The sequence below is a fragment of the Anolis sagrei genome, chromosome 12, assembly GCF_037176765.1.
Source record: "Anolis sagrei isolate rAnoSag1 chromosome 12, rAnoSag1.mat, whole genome shotgun sequence".
NCBI classification, from domain to species: domain Eukaryota; kingdom Metazoa; phylum Chordata; class Lepidosauria; order Squamata; family Dactyloidae; genus Anolis; species Anolis sagrei.
In genome coordinates, this window is record NC_090032.1 from 13,475,336 (window position 1) to 13,492,290 (window position 16,955).

At 45.1% G+C, this 16,955-nt stretch overlaps 1 protein-coding gene across 1 annotated transcript; it reads right to left on the reverse strand.

Annotated features, from left to right (window-relative positions):
• Positions 1–4,084: 4,084 nt before the first annotated feature.
• On the reverse strand, positions 4,085–15,133 carry LOC132764615 (V-set and immunoglobulin domain-containing protein 8-like). The gene is made up of 5 exons (XM_060758641.2): positions 14,817–15,133; positions 12,259–12,423; positions 12,047–12,169; positions 6,586–6,721; positions 4,085–4,941 (listed from the first exon to the last, which is right to left on the reverse strand). The coding sequence occupies exons 1-5, from the start codon at positions 15,028–15,030 to the stop codon at positions 4,545–4,547; spliced, it is 1,035 nt and encodes a 344-aa protein (XP_060614624.2). The 5' UTR covers positions 15,031–15,133; the 3' UTR covers positions 4,085–4,544.
• Between the last annotated feature and the right edge of the window lie 1,822 nt (positions 15,134–16,955).

Consider the following 16,955-nt stretch of genomic DNA (forward strand, 5'->3'; position numbering starts at 1 on the left):
CCAGTGGAGCTGACATAACAGGGGGGTGGTATGCTCCCTGTATGACGCTCCGGTGAGCAATCTGGCTGCCTCCCGCTGGACTAATTGAAGTTTCCGAACAGTCTTCAAAGGCAGCCCCACGTAGAGTGCATTGCAGTAATCTATCCGGGATGTAACAAGAGCGTGGATCACCGTGGCCAGATCCGACTTCCCAAGGTACGGGTGCAGCTAGCGCACACTTTGGAGTCCTCGTGGGGAGGAAGGTGAACAGGAGCCAATAATGTTATGTGGTGGCTAAAAAAGCCAATGGGATGTTGGTCTGCATCAATAGGAGTCTAGGGTAGCATGAAGCCATGCTACCCATGCTCTATTCTGCATTTGTCAGTGCACTTTACTTGGAATCACATTGTATGCAATGGAAGGGGGATGTCAACTCCTAAGCTGGAATGTGTCTAGAGGAGGGCAACTCAGAGGATTAAGGATCTGGAGAACAAAACCTATGAGGAGCGACTTAAAGAACTGGGCACATTTAGCCTGCAGAAGAGAAGATGAGACATGATGAGGGCCATGTTTCAAGATGTGAGGGAAGGTCATAGGAAGGAAGGAACAAGCTTGTTTTCTGGAATGTGTCCAGAGGAGGGCGACTAAAATGATCAAGGGTCTGGAGAACAAGCCCTATGAGAAGCGGCTTAGGGAACGTGGCATGTTTAGCCTGAAGAAGAGAAGGCTGAGAGGAGATATGATAGCCATGTATAAATATGTGAGAGGAAGCCACAGGGAGGAGGGAGCCAGCTTGTTTTCTGCTTCCTTGGAGACTAGGACGCGGAACAATGGCTTCAAACACCAAGAGAGGAGATTCCATCTGAACATTAGGAAGAACTTCCTGACTGTGAGAGCCGTTCAGCAGTGGAACTCTCTGCCCCGGAGTGTGGTGGAGGCTCCTTCTTTGGAAGCTTTTAAGCAGAGGCTGGATGGCCATCTTCAGGGGTGATTTGAATGCGATATTCCTGCTTCTTGGCAGGGGGTTGGACTGGATGGCCCAAGAGGTCTCTTCCAACTCTTTGATTCTATGATTCTATGATTCTATGATGCCCTGGAGACTAGGACGCAATGGAACAATGGCTTCAAACTACAGGAAAGAACGGAGATTCCATCTGAATATGAGGAAGAACTTCCTGACTGTCACTGTGAGATCTGTTCAGTAGTGGAACTCTATGCTTTAGAGGCTTTGAAACAGAGACTGGATGGCCATCTGTCAGAGTGCTTTGAATGGGATTTTCCTGTTTCTTCGCAGAATGGGATTGGACTGGATGGTCCACGAGGTCTCTTCCAACTCTAGGATGCTAGAATTGTGCTGTCGTGCACTGGGCCTATGACAATGACTGTTTATAGGACGTGCTTTCTGTATGCCCAACAGGACGCTGGGGTGCCTCAGCTAAAGGGTCCCATAGGTTTCCCAAAACAAAGTTCTGTAGAGGCTCAAAATAAGTCCAACAAAGTTCTTTATTAAGGCTTAAATCTTCGAACAAATGAATAAAATGCCATATCATAGAATCATAGAATCAAAGAGTTGGAAGAGACCTCATGGGCCATCCAGTCCAACCCCCTGCCAAGAAGCAGGAATATTGCATTCAAATCACCCCTGACAGATGGCCATCCAGCCTCTGTTTAAAAGCTTCCAAAGAAGGAGCCTCCACCACACTCCGGGGCAGAGAGTTCCATTGCTGAACGGCTCTCACAGTCAGGAAGTTCTTCCTCATGTTCAGATGGAATCTCCTCTCTTGTAGTTTGAAACCATTGTTCTGCGTCCTAGTCTATAATCTTGAAAAACTGGTAGCTTTCTCGACCTGCTGACAAGGGACAGGCAACTGCTTGAAAACTGTTCCTTTCCTCTTTAGGGAAATCTTCTGACCCTCCTTGGCCAATCTTTCTTAACCCTGCTGGCTTGAGGCCCCAACTCCCGGCTCCAAGCTGCGTTATGGATAGCCTGAGTGATCCCTTACTAGGCAATGGTTGCAGCAGATCTGCCAAGCTTTTAGTTTCTCCACGAAGGCTGTAGGAACTATTTCCTTGGCCAGCAAAGGCTGATTGTATTCCTCTAGCAAAGCTGTGGAACTGTAACTTTACTCCCTAACAAAGGTTTTCCCTTTTCCCCCAGCAAAGGCTGGCTGTAGATCTATATCTTTAACCCCGGCAGAGCTGTAAGAAGCGAAGATTTTTACAGGTGGGGCAGAGAAGAGCCCACACGTCCACACTGTAAGGCTCTAAACTGTGAGACTGCACTAAAAGTCCCCTTTTCCCTCCAAACCTGGGGAAAGGGGCGGATCTAACGGTTCTAATGATGATTGATAGGTTGTTGGCCCTATGATTGCAACCTGGGGAAAGCTACCCAATTGCAAAATGCAAGGCCCAAATGAATTTAAACGAACTAACAGTGCAAGAAAAGAAATTCAAATCTCCTGGCACAGCCGTGCCAACACAATGATGATTCTGGGAATGCATGACCCCAAATGGCTTTGCTCACCACAACAAGGTGATGATCCAGCAAGGGAGGGATAAATCGCAAAACATAATGACTTTTCATCACTTTCAACAGCCAGCTGCAAATTTTTATTGAACGTTGTCAGAAAGTCTTACATTCAGAAGGTGAGCTACAATAGAACAAATTATATTAAATGAAAGAAAAAGGGCAGACTGTAACAAAGACACGATGAATCCTCATGCTTTTAAACAGGGGTTGGATGGCCATCTGTTGGGGGTGCTTTGAATGCAATTTTCCTGCTTCTTGGCAGAATGGGGTTGGACTGGATGGCCCATGAGGTTTCTTCCAACTCTATGATTCTATGATTCTATGAATGTGTCCAGAGGAGAGCGACTAAAATGATAAAAGGTCTGGAGAACAAGCCCTATGAGGAGCGGCTTAAGGAGCTGGGCATGTTTAGCCTGAAGAAGAGAAGGCTGAGAGGGGATATGATAGCCATGTATAAATATGTGAGAGGAAGCCACAGGGAGGAGGGAGCAAGCTTGTTTTCTGCTTCCCTGGAGACTAGGACGCAATGGAACAATGGCTTCAAACTACAAGAGAGGAGATTCCATCTGAACATGAGGAAGAACTTCCTGACTGTGAGAGCCGTTCAGCAGTGGAACTCTCTGCCCCAGAGTGTGGTGGAGGCTCCTTCTTTGGAGGCTTTTAAGCAGAGGCTGGATGGCCATCTGTCAGGGGTGATTTGAATGCAATATTCCTGCTTCTTGGCAGGGGGTTGGGCTGGATGGCCCATGAGGTCTCTTCCAACTCTTTGATTCTATGATTCTATGATTCATCATACCAAATGAACTTTGAATAACACTATGTTAGTGTTTCTCAACTTGAAGGTCAGGACCCCTGGGGGCATCACAAAAGGCCACCAGAAAACATATATTTCTGACGGCCTTCAGAACCCTTTTGGCAAAGAAGGCTGAAGATCTTTCTGCCTGTCCTTCACTTCCTTTTTGGAAACAGACAGGTGAATCCTTCCACCAAAAGCCATCCTTCGCTGTGATTGGCCGGCCTCTTAGCCAAGGGGAGGGCTGTTTCCGAAACTCTAAGCGGGGAGGGGAGAGCAGGCATGCTTGGCGCATGGCAACATGGTGCGCATGCATGGGCAAGGGAGAGCATAGAGGCTGGAGGGAGGCTCACATTAGCAAGTCTCTTCAAAGCATGGGAGGTTCTGTGTGGGAAGTTTGGCCAATTCTATCCTTGGTTCAGAATGCTCTTTGATTGTGGGTTAACTATAAACCCCAGTAACTACAACTCCCAAATGTAAAGCTCTATTTCCCCCAAACTCACATTGGGGCATGCTGAGTATTCATGCCAAGTTTGGTCCAGATCCATCATTGTTTGAGTCCTCTCTGGAGGTAGGTGAACTACAACTCCCAAATTCAAGGTCTATGCCCACCAAACCCTTCCAGTATTTTCCATTGGTCATGGGAGTTCTGTGTGCCAAGTTGGGTTCAATTCCATCATTGGTGGAGTTCAGAGTTCTCTTTGATTGTAGGTGAACTATAAATTCCAGCAACTACAACTCCCAAATGACAAAATCACCCGCACCCTACCCTACCAGTATTTGGGCCAAGTTTGGTCCAGTGAATGAAAATATATCCTGCATGTCAGATATTTACAAATTTTTTTGGTCATGTCAGGAGTAACTTGAGAAACTGCAAGTCGCTTCTGGTGTGAGAGAATTGCCCGTCTGCAAGGACGTTGCCCAGGGGAGGCCTGGATGTTTTGGTGTTTTACCATCCTTTTGGGAGGCTTCTCTCATGTCCATGCATGGGGAGCTGGAGCTGACAGAGGGAGCTCATCCGAGCTCTCCCCGGATTCGAACCTGCGACCTGTTGGTCTTCAGTCCTGCCGGCACAGTGCTGCCGGGGGCTCCATATTTACAGGATGATTCAAAACAGTAGCAAAATTATAGTTATGGAGTAGCAATGAAAATAATTTTGTGGTTGGGCGTCACCACAACATGAGGAACTGTATTAAGGGGTCGCGGCATTAGGAAGGCAGAGAAACATTGCACTAAGGGGACTTAGAGTACCAGATCTTTTCTACTCCTGGCTGACACAATGGTATGAATGTCCCCACATCGTTCAGAAGGTCCATGCTTTGCCTGAGCCGTATCCCGTTGAGATGTAGACGTCTCCGTTCCTACAGGGCTAGCGGGTAGTTGAAACGGAGCTGGAACTCGACATTGCGACGAGGCCAAGGAAGGAATGGCTGGGGGACAATGGACTCTGGCCTTTGTAATGACAGACGTGGAGCCCTTGTTCTGAACCTCGCTCTCCGCATTTCTGGAATTCAGATCTTGGTCTGTTGGACAGAGCATCTCAACGGCTTCCTGCTCCTTTGGAGGTTCATACTTTCCTCGTTGTGCGTTTTTGTTGCTTTTCCTCCCACCTCTTCCCCGCGGAGGAGCGCTGTCAACCCTTAAAAAGAGAAAATAATAAATATTTGCCTCATTTTGTGGCATTTTTATTTATTTATTTACTATACTTGTATTACTTACTTACTTACTTAGGCGATCCCTCGTTGGACGAGTAAGATGGTCTTCCATCATGGGTTTCCTTGTGGGTCCGTATGTGGCTGTGGAGCCCTATTCTTGCTCTGCATCTTCTTCCGCAGTGAGGGCATTGGCTTGACGCGCCTTCCTCCTGGCACGTTTCGCTCTTTCACCCTCCACTCGTGCCTCCTCGAATTCTGCAGCACTGCTGGTCACAGCTGACCTCCAGCTGGAGCGCTCAAGGGCCAGGGCTTCCCAGTTCTCAGTGTCTATGCCAGATATTTTAAGGTTGGCTTTGAGCCCATCTTTAAATCTCTTTTCCTGCCCACCAACATTCCGTTTTCCGTTCTTGAGTTCGGAGTAGAGCAACTGCTTTGGGAGACGGTGGTCAGGCATCCGGACCATCGCTTCAATGCTGGTGGTCTTTGCTTCTTCCAGCACACTGACGTTTGTCCGCTTGTCTTCCCAGGAGATTTGCAGGATTTTCCGGAGGCAGCGCTGATGGAATCGTTCCAGGAGCTGCATGTGACGTCTGTAGACAGTCCACGTCTCACAGGCATATAGCAGGGTTGGGAGGACAATGGCTTTATAGACAAGCACCTTGGTATCCCTAGGGATGTCCCGGTCCTCAAACACTCTGCTTCATTCGGGAAAATGCTGCACTTGCAGAGCTCAGGCGGTGTTGTATTTCGGCGTCGATGTTGACTTTGGTGGAGAGGTGGCTGCCAAGGTAGCAGAAATGGTCGACATTTTCTAATGTGACACCATTAAGCTGTATCTCTGGCATTGGAGAGGGGACGGTATACTTGTATACCGCTGTTTCTCAGCCTAGCCGGCGACTCAATGCAGTTTACAACAAAATACAACAGTCAACAGTATACAATTTAAAACCATAAAAGCATAATACACAATATTGGCACATCAATAACAATCCAATGCATCTCCTGACTAAAATCGTGATCCAGTTCGTCGTCCATATTACCAATCCTTCAATCATCACATTCATTGCACCGAATTAACCAAATGCCTGTTCGAACATCCAGGTTTTTAATCTTCTTCGGAACACCATCAGCGAGGGGGCTGATCTTACCTCCATGGGAAGGGCGTTCCATAGCCGAGGGGCCACCACAGAAAAGGCCCTGTCTCTCGTCCCCGCCAGCCGCACCTGTGAAGCAGGCGGGATAGAGAGCAGGGCCTCCCCAGAAGATCTTAGGGTCCTGGTGGGCTGATAGGCCGAGATACGTTCGGATAGGTAGGTTGGGCCAGAACCGTTTAGGGCTTTAAAGGCCAACGGCAGCACTTTGAATTGAGCCCGGTAGCAGATCGGCAGCCAGTGGAGCTGGTGCAGCAGAGGAGTTGTATGCTCCCTGCGCTCCGCTCCTGTTAGTATCATGGCTGCCGAACGTTGGACTAATTGGAGCTTCCAATTAGTCCAACGTTCTGGAGTCTTCAAAGGCAACCCCACGTAGAGAGCGTTGCAGTAGTCTAAACGGGATGTAACGGGATGTAATTATAGTACATAGCACAGACTTAAAACTAAATGCGTCCCCATGTCTTTGTCTTAATTCACCTGATCTGGTTGACTTCTTCTTTGAATTTCCTCCTCCGGACGCAGTAAATAATCCACATAGTGAGACACAGAAGCAGGATCAAGAACAGCAGAGAACCAAGGACGACTCCGATAACAATGATCATCTGGTTGGAATCTGAAAGAGGGGAAAAGTTGTGATGTTTGTGATTTTGCATAACTGATTAAATTTGTATACTGTATACATATAATAAAAGTGAAAATATGTATGTTTGTGTGGCTGGGGTGTCCACTTAACGATAATAATAATAATAATAATAATAATAATAATCCTTTATTTATACCCCGCTACCATCTCCCGCAGGACTCGGTGCGGCTTACAAGAGGCCGAGCCCAAATACATCATAAGACATAACAATAGGAGCATAGTTTCTAGATCTAAGGAAGTAATGCTACCCCTCTATTCTGCTTTGGTTAGACCACATCTGGAATATTGTGTCCAATTCCGGGCACCACAATTCAAGAGAGATATTGACAAGCTGGAATGTGTCCAGAGGAGGGCGACTAAAATGATCAAGGGTCTGGAGAACAAGCCCTATGAGGAGCGGCTTAAGGAGCTGGGCATGTTTAGCCTGAAGAAGAGAAGGCTGAGAGGGGATATGATAGCCATGTATAAATATGTGAGAGGAAGCCACAGGGAGGAGGGAGCAAGCTTGTTTTCTGCTTCCTTGGAGACTAGGACGCGGAACAATGGCTTCAAACTACAAGAGAGGAGATTCCATCTGAACATTAGGAAGAACTTCCTGACTGTGAGAGCCGTTCAGCAGTGGAACTCTCTGCCCCGGAGTGTGGTGGAGGCTCCTTCTTTGGAAGCTTTTAAGCAGAGGCTGGATGGCCATCTGTCAGGGGTGATTTGAATGCAATATTCCTGCTTCTTGGCAGAATGGGGTTGGACTGGATGGCCCATGAGGTCTCTTCCAACTCTTTGATTCTATGATTCTAATAACAATACAACAATAAATAACTCATAACAAAGCAAAACAATACGATAATGGCACGATGCAATTAAAAACCGGAATTTTTAATTAAGATGGAATTGGACCACAGAACCCCCCTGACTAACTCAAACTCCTAGTGGGGTTTGAGGGATGAAGAAAGGGAAAAGGGAAAGGGGAAAAGGTTGGAAGGGAAGGAAGTAAAGAAGGTGGAAGAAGGGAAGAAAAAGGGATGAAGAAAGAGAAAAAGAAGGGAATGAAAGGGAGAAAGGAGGGAGAGAAAGAAAAAGGGAGGGATGTGAAAGGAGGAAAAGTATGATGGGAGGAGAGAAAAGAAAAAGGAAGAGAAAGAGAGTGTGAGAGAGAAGGTGAAATGGCAGGGAGAAGGTTTGAGGAAAAGAGACAAAGAGAGATCCTGAGAACTGAAAAACACGGCTTTATTCTCGGTTGGCGCCAACCGGATATGGACCCTCTTGGTAAGCCAGGAAAGAAGGGTTCAGAACAAAGGAAATCCTTGGTTTATATACCTTTTAAAATAATTATGCATGCATCATACAGACATCATGTTTAGCCTGAAGAAGAGAAGGCTGAGAGGAGATATGATAGCCATGTATAAATATGTGAGAGGAAGCCACAGGGAGGAGGGAGCAAGCTTGTTTTCTGCTTCCCTGGAGACTAGGACGCAATGGAACAATGGCTTCAAACTACAAGAGAGGAGATTCCATCTGAACATTAGGAAGAACTTCCTGACTGTGAGAGCCGTTCAGCAGTGGAACTCTCTGCCCCAGAGTGTGGTGGAGTCTCCTTCTTTGGAAGCTTTTAAGCAGAGGCTGGATGGCCATCTGTCAGGGGTGATTTCAATGCAATATTCCTGCTTCTTGGCAGGGGGTTGGACTGGATGGCCCATGAGGTCTCTTCCAACTCTTTGATTCTATGATTCTATGATTCTATCACAATGTGCGTCACAAAATTCTACTTTTACATTGACTTCAATAGCATATTTTCAAACTCAACACCTTGTCAATCTTCATTAGCATCCCTATCTGAAGAGTTGCTATTAATGAGGACCGTCTTCAGAATGTCTACTGGACCTGATAGCAAGAGTCTCCATCCATCCTAAGATAAGATTGTGATGCTATTGCTTTTAAATGCCTAATGATTTTGTATTGTGTATATCTAAACTGTTGTAAACCGCTCTGAGTCGCCTAAGGGCTGAGAAGAGCGGTATACAAAGAAAGTAAATAAATAAATAAATAAGGTGTTCCTGAAACCTCTTAATGGCCACCTCATTAGGCTTACGATAAGGTGCCTGAGAAGAAAGCGCAAAAGGCGGGTTGCAGCTAAACACCAAAAAAAAAAAAACAAAAACAAAAACAACCCCCCCCCCCCCCCCAAAAAAAACCCCAAGATTATGGCAACAAGAATGATTGACAACTGGAAAATAAAGGGAGAAAATGTGGAGGCCGTGACAGACTTTGTATTTCTAGGTGCAAAGATTACTGCAGATGCAGACTGTGGCCAGGAAATCAGGAGACGCTTCCTTCTTGGGAGGAGAGCAATGTCCAATCTCGATAAAATAGTCAAGAGTAGAGACATCAGACTGGCAACAAAGATCCATTGCCTAGTCAAAGCCATGGTCTTCCCTGTAGTCACCTACGGATGTGAGAGCTGGACCTTCGGGAAGGCTGAGCGAAGGAAGAGAGATGCTTTTGAGCTGTGGTGTTAGAGGAAAGTTCTGAGAGTGCCTTGGACTGCGAGAAGATCCAACCAGTCCATCCTCCAGGAAATAAAGCCCGGCTGCTCACTGGAGGGAAGGAGACTAGAGACGAAGTTGAAGTCCTTTGGCCACATCATGAGGAGACACCAAAGCCTAGAGAAGACAATTATGCTGGGGAAAGTGGAAGGTAAAAGGAAGAGGGGCCGACCAAGGGCAAGATGGATGGATGGCATCCTTGAAGTGACTGGCTTGACCTTGAAGGAGCTGGGGGTGGTGACGGCCGACAGGGAGCTCTGGCGTGGGCTGGTCCATGAGGTCACGAAGAGTCGGAGATGACTGAACGAATTAACAACAACAACCAGGTGCCTCTTGAAATATGCCAGGCCTCTAGACATTCCTTTTCCTAGATGTTGGCCTCCCTAATTTTGCAGCTTGTAAGAAGTCAAGTGAAGTGAAGGCCATGCATACATACATACAATTCTCTTATATATTTTCTAACTCCTTTTTCTAATATGGTTACTAGGCTTGGGTGGTTTCGTTCGTTAATTTCGTAATTCGTTATTAATTCGTATTTAAATTAGCTTACGATCCAATATTGAGCCATGCAGGAATAGTGTGAGGAGTAAATTAGATTCGAAACAATTTTTTCAATTTATTTCGTAATTATTTCGTAATTATTTTGTAATTATTTCGTAATTATTTTGGCATGTCTGGTGCAAGTTTTATAGTTGTTGTTTGTTTTATCACACCAACAGTCAACAACAGAGGGAGAGGGAAGCTTCAGAAGTTCCCCCTGTCCCATTTGGAGGTTTTTTTAGCATATTGCGCAATCGCGTCCGCCATTAACGAATCGATTCGTAATTATACGAAATTTCGTATATTTCAAAAATTTTAAAAGGAAAATTTCAGAATTATTTAAAAAAACGAAATGCAAGGGCCCCCTAAAAACAAAACGAGTTTAGAACCAAATTTACCCAAGCCTAATGGTTACATCAAATATATATTTTCCAATATGTGAATTATGTATTTTCATCAAGCCTTCATGAAAGGTATATGAGGGAAGGAAGGATATAAGACAGAAATGGAGGAAAGAAAGGAAGAGCCACTTAGAGAGCCTATCCAAAGAGAGTTGCTAAAGTCTTGCCATGAAGAAATTGTGAGGTAGGCCTTCTCAGCCTGGAGAATGGAGAAAGAAGGCAGGTAGCAATCCTTTGGACAACCGGGGATATACGCTAGTTGATTATAGTAGATTCTGATATCAATAGTAAAGGTTTTCCCCTGACATTAAGTCTAGCCGTTTCCGACTCTGGGGGGTGCTGCTCATCTCTATTTCTAAGCCGAAGAGCCGGCGTTGTCCATAGACACCTCCAAGGTCATGTAGCCAGCATGACTGCATGGAGCACCGTTACCTTCCCGCTGATCTACTCACATTTGCATGTTTTCAAACTGTTAGGTTGGCAGAAGCTGGGGCTAACAGTGGGAGCTTGATGTCGAGCACCCCCCCCCCCAAATAAGGGATAGTGACTTATAGTTCTCTAAGGACAAGGGCAGCATTGGGCCAGCAGGAGCGCAGGGCTCCTGGGAACCTTCCTGAAAGTCTCTTATGAACCTAGGGATGATACTTTTGTGGATTTATCATTTGATTCTTACGGATTTGCCATTTACTATGAACTCCTTTCTGTCCCCTGCATGGATTACCTTTATAAAATTCTATCCTTTTGGGTTTTTTACATGTATAAAAATTATATTTCTGGTCCTTTCATGGCCAGAACCCCTTTCCCCCCTCCTGGCCTTTGTTTCCCCTCAAACCCATGAAGAAATCCCACCAGAAAAGAGCTATTGAGCTGCAAATCATTCAGAATGTTTATCAGTCATTTCCCTTTGCATGGATAATAGATCCGGCCAGCTGTTTTGCCCCTCGGAGGATAGCCCAGGCATTTCAGCTTGCCCTTTAGCAGAAATATCATTTTCCTACCAGGAGGACAAAGAGTTCCCTTTTGCCCTCCCCTTGATTTACTCAATTGCACTTTCACGACAACACAATTGTATCAGTCTCATCTCCACAAACGCCCTGTTTGCCAGCCTGGAAAACAACCAGACTTCCTCATATATGGTGATTTGCACCACTCAAAGGACAATAAGCTGCATCGGCTGGAGACATTTTTCCTTTGTTTCGCTGAGCACATGGCCAGTTTCCATTGACCCATTCATGAACTCTCTTTGTGTTCTGTCGTCCCGCCTCCCCTCTTGTGATTCGCTGGCCGGCGGGCAACAGGAGCCCTCCCCCTTGGATCCAGCACGCCCCTGAAGCTCCCTGATTGGTCCAGGAGCCCAGGGGGTGGGAGGCTCCTCCCCAGCTGCTCGCCCTGCTGCCCAATCACAGCGGGGAATGTCAGAGGAGCCGGGGCGGGAAGTTTGAACTCTGGGTTTTCAAAAATTGTATAAATATGCCTGCATCACTGTGCTCCTGCATGCTTGTGGTGGAATTATTCCTACAATGCATCCGATTGCAGCTGAATCGCTAATAAACACCTCGATGCCCCTTCTTCGCTTTGGCAAGGGTCTCATTTCAATTATTAACATTAAATAAAATTGCTGGAATCAGGCTTCTCTGAAGGCTTGCCAAGGTAGCGTTCCCTCTTTGGTGGGAACTAAGGGTCATCTCCCCTTGGAGTTGACCCCCCTAAAGCTTCAAGCTCACCCCATCCTGTGGATTCAAACCACCGACCTTTCAGTGAGCAAGTTCAGCTGCTCAGTGGTTCAACAATGTAAAACAGTGCTGCTCTCTTACCATCTGCTAGACTGATCTCCAGCACGCATTGGCTGTATCCAACCTTGTTGGCTACGCTGCACTGGTAGAGGCCAACATGTTCATGCGAGAGGTTCTTAATGACGATGTCACCAGGATTGACACCTGAAGAGTCAAGACAGCATTATTGGGTGAGAGAACCAAGTTTGGCAAGATGCAACATGAATTGTTTTGGGCACTGACGGCATCCTTACCTTTTGTCGCAAAAGCAGATATGGTGTTCCCATGAAGGTGACCGGACACTCTGGCCCATTGGTATGCAAGAGGGGAGTTGCCGGCGTCCGAGGAACAGCAGAGGGTGACATCGTGTCCCAAAGAGACTTTGCCCACAACTGAACATTTGGGAACAGATGGTCTCTCTGAAAGAAAGGAGAGGGAGGCTTGGGGAATGGAGAGATTGTGGACAGGATCCAGAATCCAGAAGGCAGGATCATCAAGTTTGCAGACGACACCAAATTGGGAGGGATAGCCAATACTCCAGAGGACAGGAGCAGGATTCAAAACGATCTTGACAGATTAGAGAGATGGGCCAAAACTAACAAAATGAAGTTCAACAGGGACAAATGCAAGATACTCCACTTTGGCAGGAAAAACGAAATGCAAAGATACAAAATGGGTGATGCCTGGCTCGAGAGCAGTACGTGTAAAAAACCTCTTGGAGTCCTCGTGGACAACAAGTTAAACATGAGCCAACAATGTGATGTGGCGGCAAAAAAAGCCAATGGGATTTTGGCCTGCATCAAGAGGAGCCTAGTGTCTAGATCTAGGGAAGTAATGCTACCCCTCTATTCTGCTTTGGTTAGACCACACCTGGAATATTGTGTCCAGTTCTGGGCACCACAATTCAAGAGAGATATTGACAAGCTGGAATGTGTCCAGAGGAGAGCGACTAAAATGATAAAAGGTCTGGAGAACAAGCCCTATGAGGAGCGGCTTAAGGAGCTGGGCATGTTTAGCCTGAAGAAGAGAAGGCTGAGAGGAGATATGATAGCCATGTATAAATATGTGAGAGGAAGCCACAGGGAGGAGGGAGCAAGCTTGTTTTCTGCTTCCTTGGAGACTAGGACACAATGGAACAATGGCTTCAAACTACAAGAGAGGAGATTCCATCTGAACATGAGGAAGAACTTCCTGACTGTGAGAGCCGTTCAGCAGTGGAACTCTCTGCCCCGGAGTGTGGTGGAGGCTCCTTCTTTGGAAGCTTTTAAGCAGAGGCTGGATGGCCATCTGTCAGGGGTGATTTGAATGCAATATTCCTGCTTCTTGGCAGGGGGTTGGACTGGATGGCCCATGAGGTCTCTTCCAACTCTTTGATTTTATGATTCTATGATTATTTTTTTCCTTTGCTATGAGTTATTTATTGTTGTACTGTTGTTGTTGTGTTTTTTGTTTCTGATGTATTTTGGGCTCGGCCTCTTGTAAGCCGCACTGAGTCCTGCGGGAGATGGTAGCGGGGTATAAATAAAGGATTATTATTATTATTATTATTATTATTATTATTATTATGTACCTAAGGGGAATTCTAGTATTCTCCTTCTCTTTCTTTCAGCTCCAGTCTCGAGGAGCAACATATTCTAAATAAAAATAACTTTAAAAAATACTAATAGCAGAGTAAAATAATAAATAACCTTGACTCGAGTACAGGGGCGGCTCATCCATTACTCAAAGTAAGCGGTCGCAGAACACTTTTTTTTTGCCAGGGGCGCAGAGGCGCCTCTGTAAATGCCCCTTGACCGCCACTTGAGGAGCGCCCCCTCAGTGCACAACAGCCCTAGCAGTCTGGGGGAGCCTTGGCTTTCTTGCCTTGCTACCGAGCGATCCTCTTCCCAAAGGGCCCTTGAGCCTCGCCTAGCCCCTCTTGTTCCTGCTCCACCTGGCCACCGGGTCCGCGAGCTCAACCGTTCTCCACGTTCAATCCCTTCCCCATGACCGGCTCCCTTTCCCGATCCCCCGGCGCTCCACCCGCCTCCTCTCCTCTCCCCAATCCGTGGGTGGGCCAAGGGGCGGAGCCGCCACGTCTGGCCCGCTTCAGGTCCAGAGGCGTGTCTGAAGACCCCAGCGTGGGCACCAAAAGTCACCTCTTCTCCTGACTTTCTCTTCAGCCATTTGGAGAGAGAGAGAGAGAGAGAGAGAGAGCCCCTCCGGCTGGAGGTACCTCCCACCTCCGCTCCCTCCTTTGTTTTTGTGCCTACCTTCAGGAAAGGTGGGCATCTCCACCTCTCTCTCTCTCTCTCTCTCTCTCTCTCTCGGTCCCAATGGCTGAGGAGAAAGTCAGGAGAAGAGGTGACTTTTGGTGCAGGTACGCCTCCGGACCCAAAGCAGGCTAGGCAAGGGAGCAAGTGCGGCAAGTGTAGTTATTGGGATGTATAGTTCACCTACAATCAAACAGCATTCTGAACTCCACCAATGGTGGAATTGAACCAAATATGGCACACAGAACTCCCACGACAAACAGAAAATATATATCAATGATTGGTTGGTTGTGGCACACAGAACTCCCACGACAAACAGAATATATATTTCAATGATTGGTTGGGGGGGGGGGCAAAATACCGTTTGCTTACCGTTGACAATTACCTAGGGCCGCCTCTGCTCGAGTATAAGCCGAGGTGATATTTTTCAGCCTAAAAAGGGGGCTGAAAAACTAGGCTTATACTCGAATATATACAGTATATACCAAAAATACTTTTGGATATTCCCCCACACTTTGAGATACCAATGTCCTTATTCTCTGAGAAAAGTCCCAACTCACCAAGCACCATGATGGTCACTTTACGGCTTGCCAGCGTGGTTTTCTTCACCTTACATTCGTAGGTTGCGGAATCAGAAATCTGAACATCTTGCAGGTTGATGGAAGCGTCATACTGGCTGGGATCGGGGATGACAAAGTTGATTCGCTGTTGCAAACCAGAACAGCAGTCGGGCACGAGACCAAGACGGTGTCCAACGGAGCTCTCTTTCGCCATGTTGAAGTTGCTTAAATGCTGTGCTTGTTCCTGAGCTCCAAAACTCCCTCTTTGTTGTATGTAATGCTTGCCAGGATAGATCACTTTGTGGTCGTGGTAACTGAGAATCTGCTGGGCAGGAATCAGAGAACGCTGCTGAATCGACAAAAGGTTTGGGAATGTCGGTAAAGGTAAAGTCCAGTCGTGTCCGACTCTGGGGATTGATGCTCATCACCATTTCTAAGCCAAAGAGCCGGCGTTGTCCATAGACACCTCCAAGGTCATGTGGCCAGCATGACTGCATGGAGCACCATTACCTTCCTATTGATCTACTCACATTTGCATGTTTTCAAACTGCTAGGTTGGCAGAAGCTGGGGCTAACAGTGGAAGCTCACCCCACTCCCCGGATTCGAACCTGCGACCTCAAGTTCAGTTCAGCAGCTCAGCGGTTTAACCCACTGAGTGTAATACCCTATTATTAGAGGTACTACGGGAATAATACTTTCCATTTCAATAATACTTCCCATACACACACACACACACACTTTATTTATAGTCCTTATATATACTGTATATACTCGAGTATAAGCCTAGTTTTTCAGACCTTTTTGTAGGCTGAAAAAGTCCACCTCGGCTTATACTCGAGTCAAGGTTATTTATTATTTTACTCTGTTATAAATACATAATAAATGTATTATTATTATTATTATTATTATTATTACATTTATTATTTTACATTATTATTATTGTTATTATTGTATTTATTATTTTACGCTATTTATTATTGTTGTTATTATTACATTTATTATTTTACTCTATTTATTATTATTGTTAATATTACATTTCCATTATTTTACTCTATTATTATTAGTATTACCTATACTGTAATATTATTAGTAATATTACTTGTATTATGAAATATAAAATTGTTATATTGTATTATTATTACTATTATATTATTATAATACTATCAATATTATATGTGTATACAAAATATTATATTATTAGAACAGCACAATAATAGTATGATATATTACTATATTGTACTATACCACAATACTGTAATATTATTAGTAATATTACCTGTAATATGAAAAATAAAATTATTATATTGTATTATTATTTGTATTATATTGTATTATATTATAATACTATCAATATTATATGTGTATACAACATATTATATTATTAGAACAGCACAATAATAGTATGATATATTACTATATTGTACTATACCACAATACTGTAATATTATTAGTAATATTACCTGTAATATGAAAAATAAAATTATTATATTGTATTATTATTAGTATTATATTGTATTACATTACAATACTACCAATATTATATGTGTATACAAAATATTATATTATTAGAACAGCACAATAATAGTATGATATATTACTATATTGTACTATACCACTATATCAGCATTTCTCAACCTGGGGGTCGGGACTCCTGGGGGGGTCGTGAGGGGGTGTCAGAGGGGTCACCGAAGACCATCAGAAAACACAGTATTTTCTGTTGGTCAAAGGGGTTCCGGGTGTCAAATTTGGCCCAATTCTATCGTTGGTGGAGTTCAGAAAACTCATTGATTGTACGCGAACTATAAATCCCATAATTACAAATCCCACAGGTCAATGTCTATTTTCCCCAAACTCCACCAGTGTTCACATTTGGGCATATGGAGTATTCATGCCAAGTTTGGTCCAGATCTACCATTGTTTGAGTCCACACTGCTCTCTGGATGTAGGTGAACTACAACTCCAAAATTCAAGGTCAATGCCCACCAAACTCTGCCAGTATTTTCTCTTGTTCATGGGAGTTATGTGTGCCAAATTTGGTTCAATTCCATCATTGGTGGAGTTCAGGATTCTCTTTAATTGTAGCTGAACTATAAATCCCAGAAACTACAACTCCCAAATGACAAATTACTCCCCCCAAC